At 42.5% G+C, this 18,409-nt stretch overlaps 1 protein-coding gene across 1 annotated transcript; it reads left to right on the top strand.

Annotated features, from left to right (window-relative positions):
- The first annotated feature begins 6,989 nt into the window (after nt 1–6,989).
- On the top strand, nt 6,990–10,215 carry LOC139657442 (PAK4-inhibitor inka1-like). Its single transcript, XM_071535282.1, has 3 exons — nt 6,990–7,124; nt 7,263–7,296; nt 9,124–10,215. Exons 2-3 carry the CDS (start codon nt 7,279–7,281, stop codon nt 10,102–10,104), a joined length of 999 nt encoding a protein of 332 aa, XP_071391383.1. The 5' UTR covers nt 6,990–7,124; nt 7,263–7,278; the 3' UTR covers nt 10,105–10,215.
- The last annotated feature ends 8,194 nt before the right edge of the window (nt 10,216–18,409 follow it).

The raw sequence follows: 18,409 nt of genomic DNA, 5'->3' as shown, positions 1-18,409 counted from the left end.
GAGGAACTGTCACATGGTTGGGTTGGGGCATAACACTGTATACTGTTCAAGACAAATTGATTTTTGAATACCTGCAGTTGTCCATCTTCAAGTCGGAATTTGTTTAATGAAAGATTGTTGTGGATGAGGCTGAGGGACACGTTGTGGTTGCTGGTGTCTATGTCAACACATGTCAGTGTTCCCAGGCTCTTGCCCACCTCAGTGGTCTCAGGCACCTCCAGGCTACGACACAGCCAGAGAAACAATCCCATCCCAACAGAAACCATGAAATAGCTGGTGTATTACTGTATAGAAATCAGTGTTTTTGTCTTATCATAATCAATCACAAAATCTATCTCAGGACAAAAGTGGAACTCATTCAAAGTTAAGACTCACTCCCTGATTCAAAGTACTTACAAAGATGCAGAGGAGATGACAATTCCTGATTACATAGTAACAGATTTCATCGTTCACAGTTATGCTTCAGCCTGATAATGCCATAAGTCAGGAGCATATTAAGTACTGTAGGTCAGGTCAGAAGCTGTTCATGGTGTAATCCATAACAGTCGCCACATAGGTAAGACAGAGCTACATAATAATGTTTGTATTAGCCTAATGAGAGTCATTAGTCTCCCACCACACCGCTCCCTCCCCCAGACTCAGCCTGTCTGTCCTCTCTGGATGCCCTCCAGTATAGTAATAATATGTTATATACAGTGCAGTATGTTGTATTGTAATTCAAGTATAGCAAATACAGTCTATCATGCTATTTAAGAGAGTAATTCACCAGGTTTTCGGTCACTCAAGAGGCCAAATTATGTTGGAAAGACAGGTTTTGGGACATCTAAGCTAATCTTCTGAGGTCAGCAGTGGTGGGAACAGTGACATTTGTGATTTGTGTTTTAATGTAGTGAAGTCTTCATACACAAACACAGAGGGGGAGCAGAAGGGCGGGTACTCGTTAACATCCAGGACGCTGACAGTGACAGTGGCAGTGCCAGTGCGTTCCTCTATCAAGCTGTATGCCCGCACCAGCAAAATACTATGGGCCAGTGTCCGCTCTGTCTCTAGATCCAGATTATAAGATGTTGTGATGACACCGTCCTCTGACAGGGCACAGACAAAAAACAACAACAAAGAATTAGGAAACCAAATTTATGACTTAGTCTCTCATGTAAAAGTGCAAGAGATTCTTCAAATTCCAAAGCACTGAAACTATTTGAGATATGATGACAACATTTACTTAAATCACAAAATATTAGATATATGTAGCATGAGCCTAACCTCTCCTAATCTTGAAAGGCGGGTAATCCTTCACAAAGGTGTAGCGCACATCAAGGACGGAGGAATTGATCCTGACAGAAGCTACAAAAGTCTCTGGTCCCTGGTTCTCAAAGATGGATACATTCTGGGACCTATGACTGAAAACAATCTGTTAGTCATACTGTAGCCCACTTTCTACATTGTAAACATTCAATCTTGCAATTTTATAGAGTCCTTATGAACTCTAATCTGCGTCAGGACACAATGGTCCATAATGTCATTGTCGGTAGGGTACATCTTAGTTGTACTCACAGAAAGTCCAGAGGAGGGTGGTAAACTTGCAGGACCTTGATCCTGACAGTTCCAGTGCAGTTGGCACCCTGTCTGTCACTCACAGCCACAGATACCACAAACTCCTGTAATGCAGAATTACAAGGGAGTTAATTGCTCTGAAGGGGACAAAACAAATCTCACAAACAACTTCCCTTAGTTCATCACAGGACTTACCCTGGGGCCACTGTGGTAGTCAAAAAGCCGGCTGGAAATGAGGCTACCACCTCGATCAATATGAAACTGATCTCTGGAGGAATTAGGGAGGACCTGAGCGATAGAGAACTGCAGCATAGACATACACCAGGGAGGTTGTCAGCACACACTGGTAGCATTACAAACATAAATAATATGTTAAAAATAATATAGATGTATACTGTGTGACAGATTACAGAGAGAGTGTCGTTGTTGTCTGCGTCTGAGGCCAGTATGGTGTATACAGTCACTGGAGCTGGGAGGTTCTCTGGAACATGGACTGAAACTCCTGCAAGCACATGCTGTTTCATAAAGTATCAATGATACAAAAAGAAGTACAAAGTCAGATGATGAGTTCTATTTGTTTTACCTGGCAACTGGAATAAGGGCTGACACTGTGGGGGTTCGTTCACATCCCCTACTCTGACATGCAGGGTCTGCTCCACATAGCCAGATGTTGTGACCAGGCCCAAACGCACACTGAACATGCTGACCCTCTCAAAGTCTAGAGAGCCATTTATTATTATCTACAAAAGCACACACACATACACATACACACACACACACACACACACACACACCTTATCTATTAGCGATATGCTCAATAACTCGATCAGAGTAATTTAAAATGCATCACTACAGGCTGTTGTACTCACCAGCACATTGTAGATGGCCGAGATGTTGGTAGGACTGACAATGGGGGTTTCAAACAGGTCCTCATGTGGAGTGACAGAGAGGATATGGACAGCAGGGAGAGGGCCGGGACTCTGCACCTGGAATTCTGCTATCACACTCCTGGGACAAACAGTCTCCAGCACCAACACAGAGGCAGGGAGATTGATGAACTCTGATGGAAGACGCAGCATGTTGCAATGTATGTCAAATACTGTGTTTAAAAGTACAAAGAAGAAAAACAGAGAGTGCTACAAAAATGATGCACAGTGTCCAAAAACTTCCAAACTGCTCTTTAGTTTGGAGTATGCAACTGAAAAATGTAAAAAAAAAAAAAAAAAAAAAGCCTTTATTTCATGGGCTCATCTAGGGACATTAGAAACAGACTGAATGGAAAATGCATGCAAAGCAGAATAGTGAATAGTAATATTTACCTGGGCTAAGAGTTGTAGCTGGAGTTGTTGTGGTGGTGGTTGGAGTAATGGTAGTTGTGGTTGGTATGGTTACTGTGATAAGAGAATAGATAACCCATACAGAATGAATATACACTATGTAACAGTAAATCTAAATGCTACTAAACCATTCAGCCTGCATTGGTAATATACTGTTACATTCATCTATTAATGATTTTTAGTAAGTAAGTGGACATAAGGTTCTCTCACTTGTGACAGCCGGTGTTGTAATGTCAGTAGCAGGTATTGCAGTTGTTGGGGTGGGAGGTGATTGGCCCACTGAAGTGAAGACAAGAAGAAATTGACAGAGGTATTACTGGTACAGTACTGAAAAGACATGAGTTTGTTTTGTATGTTAACAATGAAATCACAAGGCGCTATGGATACACAAGTTTTGATGATACAGTACAACCTACCCACCTACCAACCAACAGTGTTGTTAGTTATTCTTGATAGAATAAGAGCCATAAAAGTTGTAATCTTGTTGTTATGGGAAGGTGCGGCTTTACCACACCGCAGCATAAGCTGCTGAGAAACTTTGTACATTCTCTGTAAGGCCCCAAACATCCATGCATTTCCAGCCTGTTCGATATAACTGCCCCATGGTATGTTCTTCCACTGCACCGCTGGACTCTCACCAGTGGCAGCTACCTACTGCATATCATGCTGTATGAATGCACAAGGTGATAGAATAGTTTTGTTGTTAATATGTGGAGTGATATGTACAGTCCACTACCTATTGTATGTCCTGCGTTGTGTTTCAGTGTGTACTGTGTTACTATGTTAGTTGTTGATATGTCCAAAGACAAATTCATTTAATACATTTATTGCACTTGGCATATAAAACCAATTCTGATTCTGGTTCTAGTTTTCTAAACCCTATAGTAGTAGTTTCTCTAGAGGGCGCTGCAGCTCTATGGCTGTCCCACCAATCCCATTTTCTCATCCAGTCACACAGAATCACTGCACAGCTGGCTAAGAGACCCACCAGTGTAGTATTTTAATGATGTGCCAAAGCTGGCATCTGGTAATCATATGAATAAAAGAAAAACTGGGTTCGTTTTTGTGCCCCATACAGTGAGGATAAATGCTCACTTGTGTGTCATATCACTCAGTTTAAGAGATCATGTATGTTATTTTATGATTAAATGGCCCAGTTTTTCCTTATTTTATTTTCTGAGCGTTTGTGACAGTCCAATCAATGTGTACAATTTGGTAGAACTGCAAGCTCATTTTCAAAAAAGATTGGTGCACACCTTTTATGCATCAATAATTTAATGGACATTGTATGTCTAAATGTTGGGTTAAATTAGTTACTGATGCCTTGAAACTATGAATGTGCTGTAACATTTTTCAAGATAGTTTTTGTTTGGTATTTTCTGGTATTTTCTCTGTGATGAAAGAATGTAATTTTCCCTGAGAAACTCTTGCTTTTTCCTCTTATAGTCACCATTTCCATCTTTGCCAATTCATTCTCCTTGGAGCAGCTCCAGATTTAATATCTTGATGACATCATCCATTCAAGTCTTCTGGATTGGTCATGAATTGTCCATGACCCCAAATATAATAACTGTTCAAGGCCATAGCTTTCACATGTATATGGTTTCTTAAAAAAGTAGTACTCCACTCCAACATAGATCAAAACACAGATTCTTGACCATTAAAATTGAACTCACCAATATAGATGTTTCGCTGTAAAAACTGCAGCAGTAGTAAACTGAAGTGGATATTGTAGAATCCCATAATTTGAAGTTCTGAGCTGTAAGGCTGGAGACAGAAGAGCAGGCTATACTTAGACTGTCTGGACAAAACAAGACTTAGTGATGTATAAGTGTGTTCTGTGCGTTCCCCAGCCTTGGTTACCTGAGTGTCCTGCCCTGATCACCATCAACAAACTGTCCCAGAATGGCATCATCTCTGCCCGGTCTTGCAATATTTATGATTCTCATGTCAAGAAATAACTGATAACGAAATGTAGGTATGAGTATAATCAAATATTATGAGGAAGGAGAGTAAGCAAAACATCAGTGAACATAGTGGTCATGTACTGTGTTCAAGTACCAACAAATACAGTAATTAAATCCATTAGGCATTGTGAGAGGCAGAGCTGCTCAGAGTAAAGGTTAGTCTGTGCAGAAAATTGAAATAGTCACATTTCCACTTGCAGCAGCCCTGTGTAATTACTTAATGTGTGGGCTGTCGAATGGCCACTCAGAGACAGCAGCCTTTATTATGGAGTGTATGGGCTGGTGGATTTCAAGGTAATTCACATGCAGAGGCTTTCTGGGATGCCGTCCTTAATGGTGTTTTTTTTTTTTTTCCAGAAAGATTATGTTGATATTGGATGAAAGCCTTTTCTGAAAAGCATCACTAAGGATATAAGCATTAGATAGACAATAACCATATATGGATGATTTGTGTTACTCTGCATTAGGCACAACTCATTAAGTACCTAACATCACAAAGAATGAATAAATTGATCTTAGAAGCGTAATTACCCAATAGTTTACAGCAAAATGGGTTTGGTAGATTAGGTGACCATATTGTTATTATGTCTAGGAATTAATTTTATAGTTCATTCACCATACAAATTTGGTGCAAGTCAAGTTGGTTAAGCAGGTTAGGACATGCCACAAGTACCTATAGGCTAATGGGTGATTTGCTATGGAGACAAATCTGCACTTTAACAGCAGGCCATCAAATTTGGATGACTCCCCAACAGCTTTGAACAGATGCATACGCCTTAGTCCATCAGATTTGCATAAACATCTATTCACAGGTTAGTGTGAATGGAAGACTGAGTGCCAAACCACTGTCAAGGCTACGGGCTCAAAGCCCAATTAGGCTGCAGATTATAACATTTACATTTTAGGCATTTAGCTGACACTCCTATCCAGAGCGACTTACAATGAGTGCAACAGGAGAACAAGATCACCAAAATAAAACAAGCTGCCAAAAACAAACAGTGCAAAGGTCTGGGTCTTTGTATCCTTACAGTCTCCTGCTGTGACATAGAATGATCATGTAAGAGAGAAGAGCTAGGAATAGAAAAACAAAATATGAATAAATTGTGCCATTCCTATATTTCCACGCAGTCAAGCTTTGATGACACAAAGGCAACCAGAGTACATTAAATTAAAGTGATGGATAGAGAGATATGGCTACATAGATTTAAACCTTATGATGCAAAATGAACTCAAGTGACCTTGCAAAAACCTTTAATGATTTCCATTGAGATCTTGCATGAGTTGGAACTACAGAAATTACACGAAATGCACCTTAGGTCACAAGTTTCGAAAGGTACCCCAAGGGTTCTTGAGAGGGTTCCTGGGGGCCCCCAGCAAAATTGGGCTTAATTACACTATGAGGGAATGTTTACTCTGATCTGATGTTCCACTCTTTATTTATTATTATTTCCCCACCTTCAATATAGACAAACAACAAAAATGTTCTCAAACAGGGGTCCCTGCAACAAAACCTTCATAGTGTGGGGTTCTGTGGTCTAAAGCAGTGGTTCTCAATGTGGGGTCGGTGGACCACCAGGGGTCCTTGAGGGGGTCCCATGGGGTCCCCAGCAAATTGATGGATTATTAAACTTCACCATTATTTCATTTACAAGAAGTTAACACAGAGAATGTAGAAGAATGACTATTTTTTTAATCATAGTTTCACTATCTCTTTACCTACAATATGGATGGCCATGGAATTCTGGACAAAATCTGATCTAACAATAAAAATATTCTCAGATTTGGGTCAGAGAGACTACATCTCATCAAATGTGTAGGCCACTACATTTGAGGGCCCTTGATATGAAATAGGTTGATAATCTGGTCTAAGGCATGTCTATATGGGGTGCTTGACTTGAAAAGGTTTCGCAGCCCTTGTCTTAGGTAACTTTTTAACCTCTGTGGGCTTCTTGCAGATATTTCTGTCTTCAAGTGTGGCAGCAGACAGCTGGGGTTTGCAGATGACCTCGCTCAGTCAGCCTGCTGAACTGGGATTGGCTGATTCAGACGCAGGACGCTCTAACTGGCTGTTTATCGCGCTGCTGTAAAAAGGGGGCGAACCGGACTAAAGATTTCACTCAGCACATCTGCACAGCACAGTGACTGGGGCCAGGACGGGATCCGCACGGTTACTACTCGAGCCTGCCCAACACCGCTGAAAAGCCCGGAAAATCTCTTTTTTTATGGGACTAATGATTTCCTTTGGGCAGAAGGTATCATATTAGATGTGAGTATTGTCTACTTGTATTGTCTAGTTTTGCCTATTCAGTAAGCGCTGTTAAAATTTCTTAGGGAGCGCATGTAGCCTATGCCCGTTTACTTTAAAAGTTGTAACAACTGATCCCATGTGTTTGTTTTTTTGCAGTAATTGAGCTTTGCAGATGAAAGGAAAAGAAATGGTGAGTACGGTTTCTTCATACTGTTTTTTACATTTTGCGCTCTTTTTCTTTGGCTCGTTTTGTTTGTGTGGACTGCATAACTCTTACCTGCCAATTCGTTCAGCTGGCGTGCTATTAAAAAGGACATGATTAGTAAACGTTGAACTAGTTTACGTTAAATCTGAACAGAGGAGCAGTGTCCTCCAACATATGGAGACAACATCTGCCAGTGCAACACTGCGCAGACGGCTGACCGGTCAGTGATGCTCAAATGCCTCTGTGGTGTGAATCCATGCATTTGTTGGAGTAAACATAATATAGGCTACTGACAGTTGAATCGTTTCCCAAAGAAATGAAGCATATGGGGATGCTTGGAACGAACACTTGGTTTGCAGCTCATGTTCATTTCTATTGTCCGTGGTGAGGAAAGCTTTTGTAGTTGTCTGTTTTTTATTGAATTTTCTGTTTTATTGGCTCATAGCACACAAATCTGTTGTGGCTACATTCTCAAGTTCTTGCAACATCTAGCAGAGTTATGAAGAGAACAAATAAGGGCAGAAGGCCTTGTAACAGGGTCAAATGCTTTAAAGGACAGTGGAGACACAGAGGAGAGAGGTCATACAGGTTCAAAGGTTAGTGTATTAACGTGAATGGAAGAAATAACTGTACCTTTATGTTGTGTTGTATTGGATGTGGACATCTAGTCCCACAAACAGAACTTGTGTCCTGTGTTGGGATTTTCTCCGTTCTCCTCTACTCATGGTCTTAACATATCTCACCTCTGTCAGTTCAGCTTCTCAGTGTCACACTCTTTTAGCTGGAGGGCTGCAACACAGTCTGGAAATGATAGTGTATAGTGTTGTTCTCAATTCCATTACATAGAATTCAGTGATAAAACAGTACAACCCCCAGTCTGTAGTCGTACTTGCCTATATGAAATAAGTAAAACTTGTTTAGTTACTAAATAATTCATTACATTAATGCACCCATTTTAAGAGGTCTGAGTAGTTTGTGTTTATGTGTGGGATGTAATCCATCTTTCCCTTTTTACTTTATATTCTTTAAAGGCGCACATACTGTCACATGATCTCTTACCCTCTGTTTGATTTTGAGAGTGAGCCAACGTTGCTCACTGGTTGATTCTGACCAATCAGCATGGGATCCTGTGAGTCAGAGAGGAAATGGGAGTATTATGTTCTTTAGTGTGTTACTGCTGAATTTCATATGCAGACATGCTGCACCCTTAAAGAGGCAGGCCCCCTGTAGCTAAGCCAAGATCCAAAATGCCCCCGTTTCTCCTAGGTACGCAGTAGAAGAATTTCCTTGCCCCAGTAGTTGCTCTTAGATCGCCTATGTACTTAATTTTTTGCTAAAAAATTGATGTAGATCTCTCTATTATAACATCTGTATGGATATGCAGTTGCATAACTTCTGAGTCAATGGTGATAGGGCGTTCACTCTTGGTGTTGGTGTGGTCAAGTAAACTGACAAATAAATTAGCTTACTGTAGATGCGTCAGTAGTAGAGCTGTGTTCTTCTAACAGCAGTTTGTGTTCTATGGCTGAGCTACAAGATCATAATAAGAGAAAAGGTGTTCTTTTTATAGATAATTGAAACTCAACATGACAAACAGTGAGCAAGCCTGAGCCTGCCGAGCACTCCCTGTTATTTAGTGAACTGTGGTCATTAGAGCCATTCTACATTCAACAACTGTTTATCAGAAATGCTTTGAAATCACCCAGTGAGTGGCATCCATTCATCTGCCCTCTTTGACTGTACGTATTGATGTGCCAAAGTGTGTGATTTAGTGTCAACTGTTGTCTGACTCTTTCTCTTCTGTCCCCACAGCTCTGTCTACGTGACTCCGGGGACTGCTTACGGGAGCAGATGCAATATATGATGAGGTCACTGCAAGACCTGAAACAGCTACGGAGAACCTGCCCTGCAGCCAAACAGCCCCCTGTCAGCACCCCACTCCCCGCCTTCACCCGCCACTCTGCTGTGGCACGTGCTTGTCAGCAGAGAGCGTTGCAACGAGAACATCATACACGCCTGCGGATGTCCGACGCCAGCACGGCCAGCACCTACGACTCTGCCTTCTGTCTGGCCAATCCTCTGGAGGAGGAGGACGACACAAGTAGTCGGCTGGGCCTCAGCCTCAGGCTGGGCCTGGGCTCTCCCAGCAGTGAGAAGAGTCTGGAGTTTGACTCAGGCTACTCCGAGGCTTCGTGGCAGGATGAAGGGGTGGTTCTCAGGAGGACAAGGAATGTGAGGGTGTCCTCTTCCGCCTGCCTCCGCACAAACAGGGCCTCTAGTGGACGCGTTAGACCCAAATCCACCTCTGACGCCTGTCTAGAGAGGTGGACGTCATTTGAGGTCAGTGACCCAGAGGACTGGACAAACTCCTTGTTGACCAGGGGACGCAACCGCCAACCTCTGGTTCTGGGGGACAACAGCTTTGCTGACCTCATACAGAATTGGATGGACCTGCCAGATTGCCCTGAAGCCACTGAACTGAAGCCCACTTCTGGGCACAGACTGGCTAGAGGCTTCTTTGTCAACATGAGAAGGAAACTGGCTGGGATATCCAAGAGTGTAGAGGGCAGAGTGAGGATGAGGTCCACAGACGCTTCTCGTGTTAACAGGACTGCCAATGCTCCCAAACGCCTCTCCTGTCCAGTTGGGGTACCGCAGCCCAGAGCCCCCTTTTTCCATCAGTCCCACTCATGCCTTCATGAGCTGGACACAGACTTCTACCACTTCGCGGCCCTCATGAAATCAGGCAGCCGGCAGCCCATAATCTGCAAAGATATCATTGGCTACATCTGATGCATTTCAGTTTCCATCTGAAGAAGTGTACAGAATGGACAATCCTCAGAGTCACTTTATTTTTATATGACAATGTTCTCATTTATATATGCTGTGACTAATAAGCTATTGAAAATAAAAAAAAACATTTCTGAATTTAAGAGTCTAACTGCTTTGTTTGTCATTCATATTATTCAAGTATTGCACATGACACAGGCTATAGATAATAAGATCCTTGTTTGCTGCTTTCTGAATTCCCAGGAGACATCTAGAGGATTTTTATTAGAATTAAGTGACGGTTTCCACCACGGTCATCTGAGATGCATTACAATTCATTACTGTCAGACAGTGCCTCCTCACTACCAGACACATTAAAGGAGCCCTTTACTGCCTCTGCCAAAGAGGCCACAAACCTGGGTTCATTTATTTTCATTACAAGCATAATACTCAGGGCATGGATGATAGAGACTTTACAGATGCATGGTCTAGTGTAATTGCCGTATAATAAGATAAATTGATCACTGATAAAATCTCAGATGTGTATACTTTTAGTCATTTAATTACTAATAAGGACATTTTCATTTGTAGAATATGCCATATGCCAGTACACTCGTTAGATTTGAGGGTAAATGCTTGGACACATAATGTTCTCACAAAGTTCTGTTCCTACCCCTCGACAAAGAGTTGGGTTGAATCCTCCGGAGAGGCAGTAAAGGGGACAAGCAAGTTATTTACAGGCCAGAAACAGAGGCTGTATCAACATAGAGCTGTGTGTGCCTGATGAGGTAATTCCCCATGCGTCCCAACAGAGTGAGGTGAAGAGAAGCTAAGCAGCTGGGTGCAGATGGAGCAGAAGTTTACTCTCCCCTTTGCTTTATGAAGCATAACATCTCACTAACAGCCCACTGCCTCATTTAACCTGGTCTATTCCCTCTTTGCTCTTATATCGTTCTGGTCTCACAGGTGGTGCCAACTCATCCACACACATTGGCTAATGGGACCATTTGTTTGTGCTCACTGAGTAAAATATACCATAACACATTGACAGGTTACAGAGGAATTAAATTTGCATCAGGATAAGCTAATGATCACTTAACCTCTATCTTTGCCTGTCCAGTTTGTTCATTAGTTCAGATAAGGAGAGAAATAGCAGTAGGTATTATTATGGTTAAGAGTTTTCCCACCAGGATCTCCCATGCTCCCATAGTTGCCTTGCTGCAGCCAGCCCCACCAATCATGTCTGATATTGAGGACATGGGGAATTAGAGAAGAGAGATGGTTCTTACTGGGTGTCGTTTGTCTTAGCCTGTTATCTAGGTCTCCTAGTGGAATGTCACTGCAGCACTCTATTGGTGAGCCGGGATAGAATGAACTCTTATCTGGACACAACTATATTTTCACGCTGCAATGCAAGTTTGTAAAAGCTTGTGACAACTCATGATGGAAAAATAGAGATACTTTGCAAAGAGAAGGTGGAAGAAATGGACTCCTCAGAGAATGTACGTTTTTTTCCTGAGCATTTTCTGGCTCTGCTGCTGATTTTCCTTTTTAGAATATGGAGGTTCCCAGTGGTCCGCAGCTGGATAAGTGCATCAATCTATCACCTCCCCTGGCTGACTGAGAATAATTCATGGAAGTGGGATGAGAGGAGAGGAGAGAGGAAGCGCTCAATCAACCAATTACTCCAACTCGCCCTAGCAGCACACAGTCTCCAAAAGGTAGTCTTTACCATGCATGTGTGTGTGCGTGTGTAATACATATGTGTTGTACATATGTTACACATTGTTACAGTGTGTGTAAGCAGGGGCATCTTTTATAAGAGTAAGGATGTCAGTAATATTTAATGATCCCAGGGTGGGAAATGTATTTCTCACTTAAACACAAGTGATATAATATATATTATATATTACAATGCACAATCAGGACACTACTCATGTAGATGGAACAAAATACATACAAAACCCTGCACTCTATCCACATTAGTCACATTAGTCAGCATTATTAGGTATACCTCCCCATTTATGCAACAGCTCACTCCTCCAGACAGTGAGTAATGTTTAAATAAAGCATAATTATAAAGCATGTAGACAGGGTTGAGAGGTTCAGTTACTGTTCGACTAAACATTAGAATGAGCAAGTTGCGTGATTTACCGTTTGATCGTTAGCGCCAGACGTGTGGGTTCAAACTCTCAGTGGGTTCAAACTCTCAGAAATGGCTGCCCTCCTTGGATTCTGATGCAATGCTGTGTCTAGATTTTTTGGGAGAATAGTCCGATAAAACATCCAGTCAGCTGTAGTCCTGTGGGTGAAAACACATTGTTGATGAGAGAGCTCAGAGGAGAATGGCAAATTTTTTTCAAGCATTTGCAAACAGGCAAGTATGAAAATAACAGCTCAATGTAACAGCGATGTGCGGAAGGGCATCCAAGAACACACGATTCATTGAACCTTGGAGCCGACGGGCTACAGCAGCAGAAGGCCATGCCAGGCTCCACTCCTGTCAGCTGAGAACAAGAAGATGCAGCTACAGTGGGCACATGATCACCAACACTGGATGACTGAAGAGCAGGTCTGTCGAATCCCCGTTTCTGTTGCAACATGTTGATGGCAAGTTCAGAATTTGGCATAAATGGCTTGAATCCATGGATCCATCTTGCCTGGTGTCAATGGTGCAGGCTGCTGCTGGTGGTGTAATGATGTGGGGAATGTTTTCTTAGCACACAGTACACACACTGAACATCATTTGAATGCCAGATTGCACCAAAACATTGTTGCTGCTCAGGTCATCCCTTCATGGCCACAGTCTACCCTTTTTCAAATGGATACCTCCAACAGGATAATGTACCATGCCACAAAGCATGCATCAATTCAAGCTCGTTCCAGGAACATGATAGTGAATTTACTCCAATGGTCTGCGCAGTCCACAGATTTCAACCCACGGGGTGTTAGCATATGCCATTGAAAAATCTGCAGTAAGTCAGCAGGGACCAAGATCTCCGTAAAACATTTTGAGTACCTTGTTGAAGCCATGCCTCAAAGAATTTAGTGTACAGTGGTGGCAAAAGGGGTCCTACCCGGTACTAGCTAGGTGTATGATAAAGTGAATACTGAGTTCCTGTCAGTGAGTCCTGAATGTTTCCTGAAGGCCACAAAATTCAACCAGGTTGAGCTAGTGGATACTGCTTTGTTCAATGTGTCCTGCTTTACAGTTTTTACAACTTATCACTTTCACATTGTTGTCCTTTATCAAACCCCAGATCCACCTGATGACTGTCTAGAGGAACTTGACACTCTTCTCAGCACTCTTCCTAAAGATGGGGAAATCCCTGACTCTTTTAGGTGACTTCAACCTTCCTACAGAGAAGTTAAATTACATTATTTTGTTTCAATTCCTCTTTCGATTTCCCATGCTCTCCACCCGCATCCCTGTCCTACTCACAAAGCTGACAAAAGGCTAAACTTCGTCTTCTCTAGAGCCTGTTCCACTGCTGACCTCTCTGCTTCCTCTCCTTATGTTTCTGACCACCATTTCATTTCCTTGTTCATTTCCCTCTCCACTAACTGGTCTCACATCACACCATCACCACTTGGCATAACTTCTGGTCTCACTGTCCTTCCTCTCTCTCCTCCTCTTTCTCCTCCTTACTTCCTCCTGCTGACTCCGTCCTGTTTCCACTGCCACTGCCACCTCCACATTTCTATCTGCTCTTTCATGCTCTTTTTATGCTTCTCTGTACCCTCTCCTCTAGATCTGCACATCTTTCTCCACATGCCTTACAAGTTGAACGTACAAGGCTCCAGCACTGTCCCATTTTCAATCTCCCCTCTCTTCCCTCTACTTCTGTCTCCTCAGCTGAATCAACGTTCTACCAGTCTAAACCCCAATCATATGCTTATAACCCCCAGATAATTTTCTCTGTTTTATCAACCTGCCTCCACCCAACCCTCTTATCTCTCTGCAGAAGACACTGTTACCATCTTCGAGAGGAGGGCCCTCTCCTAAAGTCACTCCCTGCTTTTGCTGTTCATTCCCCAGATGAAGTCCTCAAACTCGTTTCCACCAGCAGACCTACCTCCTGCCCTATTGACCCCATCCCCTCCTCTAGAGCATCGCTACTGATCTACTGCTGACTACCATCATGAAATCCTCCCTAACATCTAGTTGCGTAACAACCACCTTCAAGCCAGCTACAGTCACTCCTCTTCTCAAAAACTTCACCTCCAACCAGGGCAGGAATTTAACGGGGGCCATGATGGCCATGGCCGCCGTGGCCCCTCAGTTTGGCCTTATGCCCCTCAAAAAATGATATGCCCTGCGGCCACAGTGGCCTTGATGCCCCGCCCGCACTGCCCCAGCTGATTTCGCCGTTTTCTCCTCTGCCTCTTTCCTGTCAATACAGTTTTTAGACACCAGTGTCTTTTGTTGAGATTCTGAATTCTTATTGGGCAACATCAAGTGAAACGCTGCGCACATAACCAGTGGTGGGTTTGATTTCAAGCCTGGTATGAACTGCTGGAAAACTGGGCTATTTATGACGATAGTTTGACACAAATCTAGCACCGGACAACCAGGAGACTTAATCGAACTCATCCTGATGTGCCAATGCCGCAAAGCTGTGACTGAGTGAACTTCTGAGAAGAGAAGGTCGACTGAGCTGAGGTAAGAAAGCTTGATAAATTAGAAAACGAATAAGACAAGAAACTCAACATATAATGTTACGCATTGCTCGTATATCGCTACAACGTTGACTTAGCTGACCCAGTGGCCTAAGAAGTGTTAACGTGCCTAATGAGTATTATAGCCTCCAGGGCTGAGCGTGTATGAACTTTTGACTCCTGGCATTTGGCCTTTGTGCCCTCAAAAAATTGACAACACCAAAGGCCAAGTGGCCTTGCCCCTAAAATGATGAAATTCCAGGCCTGCCTCCAACACATCCAACACTCATCCACCATTCCTTGCTGACCTTGGAATCTCTCTCTGCTCTCATGATTTGCCCCCTAAATGTTGGACCTCAATTATCAGCTATCATGGAGACAATGAAGTTGCAATTTACCTTTCAAACTGTAAAGGAAGGTGAAGGCAATGGCTCCTACACATAGCCTGATTATAGTGAGTGAGACTCGCTAGCAGATATTGGTGCCAATTCCCATATGTTTGCTGGCTTAGTCATCATGCCTTTGGCACACAAGATGATCTAGAGCAGATGTGCTAAAGCATCCCAGACTCAGAGGGGGGGCAGTTTAAGGTGGTGGATGGACGGCCAAATCTCTTGTTAATTAAGAATGCTGCTAAGAAATTAAAGATGGGTTTTTTTCTAGTGCTCGCTGATAGTCCTAGGGTACCACTGTGAGCGTGAAGTCATCGTCGATGCTCACTAATCCCTCACTCCCACCACCCACATTGTAATTATCCCTTCAGTAAACAAAAGGAGATGGGCCATGTGTTAAAGTTTGGCCTGCTCCTCATTTATGTGGTTCCTCTGTGTTGATAGAAACAAGCTCCAATTAGAGCCCCGACAGCATGCAATTAAGTCTTGTGGAACAAAAAAAACCTAGGCTACAAATGTAATACAAAGCCAAATATAGGATTATTATGCCTGTAGTTGTCAAAAATGTAAAATTGACTACACGCATGACTCATTAAATTCAGAAATAGTCTGAATTGGCTCTTTATCTGAGTGTCCACTCTTTGTTCCATTAATTCATGGGCTTACTTGGACTGAAGCTTGGTGGTCCAGACTCACAGGGGAAGGGGGAGGGGTGGATGTGGTCTATGTGCTATGAGCATATGCAAATATGCTGGTGGCTGATTGGGGTCATGTAGGCCCATTGGTCAGATGGCAGTCGACAGCAACGTGTAGGATGTTCTGTGACTGCTTGTGCTGCTAAGTTGAAAGTCAGTGGAAGTTATTCTATCACTTTTGATGGTGTTGGGTTGTTGAGATATAACAGATTTGCTGGGATGTTTTTTCTTTTTTAATGCATTGGTATATTTGCATATAATAAAACTAAGTCTGCATCCAACAAGATGTTTGTGCTATTGGTAGTTGGTGTGGCACTAGACATTTATTCATGACCACTATAATCCTCTGCTGCAATTATGTTGATAAATGTGGGGGAGGGTACAAGTGCTCAGGTGAAATGTGTGAGCAGAGCTAGGGTCAGCAGAGGTATATTGAGGTTGATGAGCTCTGTCTCTGTATAGTCTTTCCAGACAGGCAAGGGAGAGGGAGTGGGCAGAAGTGGATGCAGGACAATGAGCTGTAGAGTTTACCTGCCAAGTAATCCCACTCAGTCAGAGTAACTGCTCAGAGATGGCAATGCCCCAGAAAACAATGGGATGCCACTGCTATACTGGGCTGGGGGCTTATAGTGGCATATGAAGAAGCCTACAATTCTTTTAGATCTACCATCGGAAGCATTTCAATCCAAGATCTTGTGATTTTCATTTCATCTTGTTAACAAGAGGACAACCAGTGACTCAACAACAATCATGTTTTTGTTCCTCTAACATTTCGGTGTACATTGGGAGCTGCTGACTCTGATTACGTAGATCCATAATTGATTCTACACACCATAAAACACTGTCACCTGGAAGCTAGGGTTAAGCAACATCACATGGCCATTTTGTTGGAAGCCTTGGCATCATGTGATTCTTCCAGATTTAGAGAAAAGAAATGTCAGAAGAAGGAAAATGTTACAACAAATCTCTATGCCTGTGCTGACACACTTAGCTGCAGTTAAATCAGGTCAGCTCATTATTTAGATGTCAGTGAATATATCTGATTTACTTTGTGTTCTGGTTGTATTCAAAAAGACTGATTCAGCAAGCTGCAGTCATAAGTCAGAGCAAAAGTTCAGCTCTAAAGAGACTTGCCGAAGACACATATTTAAAACACAAAACCAACCAAAAATTGCAACATCATAGCTACTCAGTTGTTCCGTTTGGTGATTTTTGGTTTGGAAAAAGGTAACAGAGGAAAAATAGACTGAATTGTGCAATCACACTTGAGATAGGCTTGATTCAGACAAGATGACTATGGGGTTGTGTGGACTGTTAAAATAGTTGAGTTATGTGTTGGAAGAATGCCCAGTGTATGGCTTCCATTATCTGTCACAGAGCCAGACAGACTGAGGCGATTAAAAGCCTATCTGCTGCACAACTAGAAAAACGCTCTGTTGCAGATAGAGAATATCAACCTCTCACTCTGTTGTTTGCCTTTACTGATGCCATGTGAGAAGGAGACACACACACACAAATACACTCTCAGACATAGGCGTGTGCACCCCCCCTCTCACCCACTCACCCACCCACACAGGGTATTCCCATTCACCTTCTAACTAGAGACTGGGACAGGAAGTGCAGTGGGGGTGCCGAGCCTGGAGTCTGACAAAAGCTGAATGTGATTAATGCCCATCTTTCTGTATGAAAGGGCTGGGTAAATAAAATCAATCAGAGACAGCATTCAATGTTGGGCCTTCACTCAGCACATAGAGAGCCTGTTCTTACTCACCACACACATCTCTCCCATTATAACCTGGCAAGGACTTAGAGCATTTTCATTACTAGACTCAACAATTCACTGCTGCTCTTCTTCGTCTGAAATATTCAGATTATAATAAAAAATATATACAGTATCTACTGATATATGTGACACCCACCCCTACAGATGGATTGCTGGCATTGAAGTCCTTGGTTACTATTGGAATTATTAGTTATCATGGGACATGCGACAAAATATGAACATTTTGGATGACTTAGGTAATTGTTTTTCTCCAAAATGGATATATAGTGTTTTGGAATGAAACTCCTCATATTAAATTTTCTTTTTATAAGAATATATCATTATTACTCTGATGTAATGTGAACAGAATATTCCCATCCTTGTTGTGAACAGATAAGAATGGAACAGGGAATAACCACACTTGGCTTTATTTGGATACCACACAGCTGCTTTCTTCTTTCGCTTACTATAAACTTTACCATAAGGTTCATGGGAAACATAACAGAGGCGGATGACACAGGCGAAATATCCCAGGAGACCTGGCTTCGGTTCTCATGGCCAAACAGGGCCTCTTAGGTCAGACCCTACTTCCTCTGCTCAATACAACACACTGCTTTACAGGCAAACACAGTATAAATACAACTACCTCATTATAGGCTACAATAATAGAGGAGGTCATGCTTATGTAGAAGACTATTAATCAAATTATTTGATATATTTATAATTTACTGCTGTATCAGGGTTTTTGGTACAGTGGTAGCTATTATTCAAGCCCCATTTCTGAATCTCTCCTGCATTTATCCTCCTTTAGTACCGCAGTA

Source organism: Centroberyx affinis, unplaced genomic scaffold, assembly GCF_046629955.1.
Source record: "Centroberyx affinis isolate AG114_WGS23_722 - 3 ecotype Tasmania unplaced genomic scaffold, CSIRO-AGI_Caff_v1 ptg002685l_1, whole genome shotgun sequence".
NCBI lineage: Eukaryota > Metazoa > Chordata > Actinopteri > Beryciformes > Berycidae > Centroberyx > Centroberyx affinis.
The sequence above is the reverse complement of the archived record's forward strand: the minus strand, read 5'-3'. Positions and strand labels throughout refer to the sequence as shown.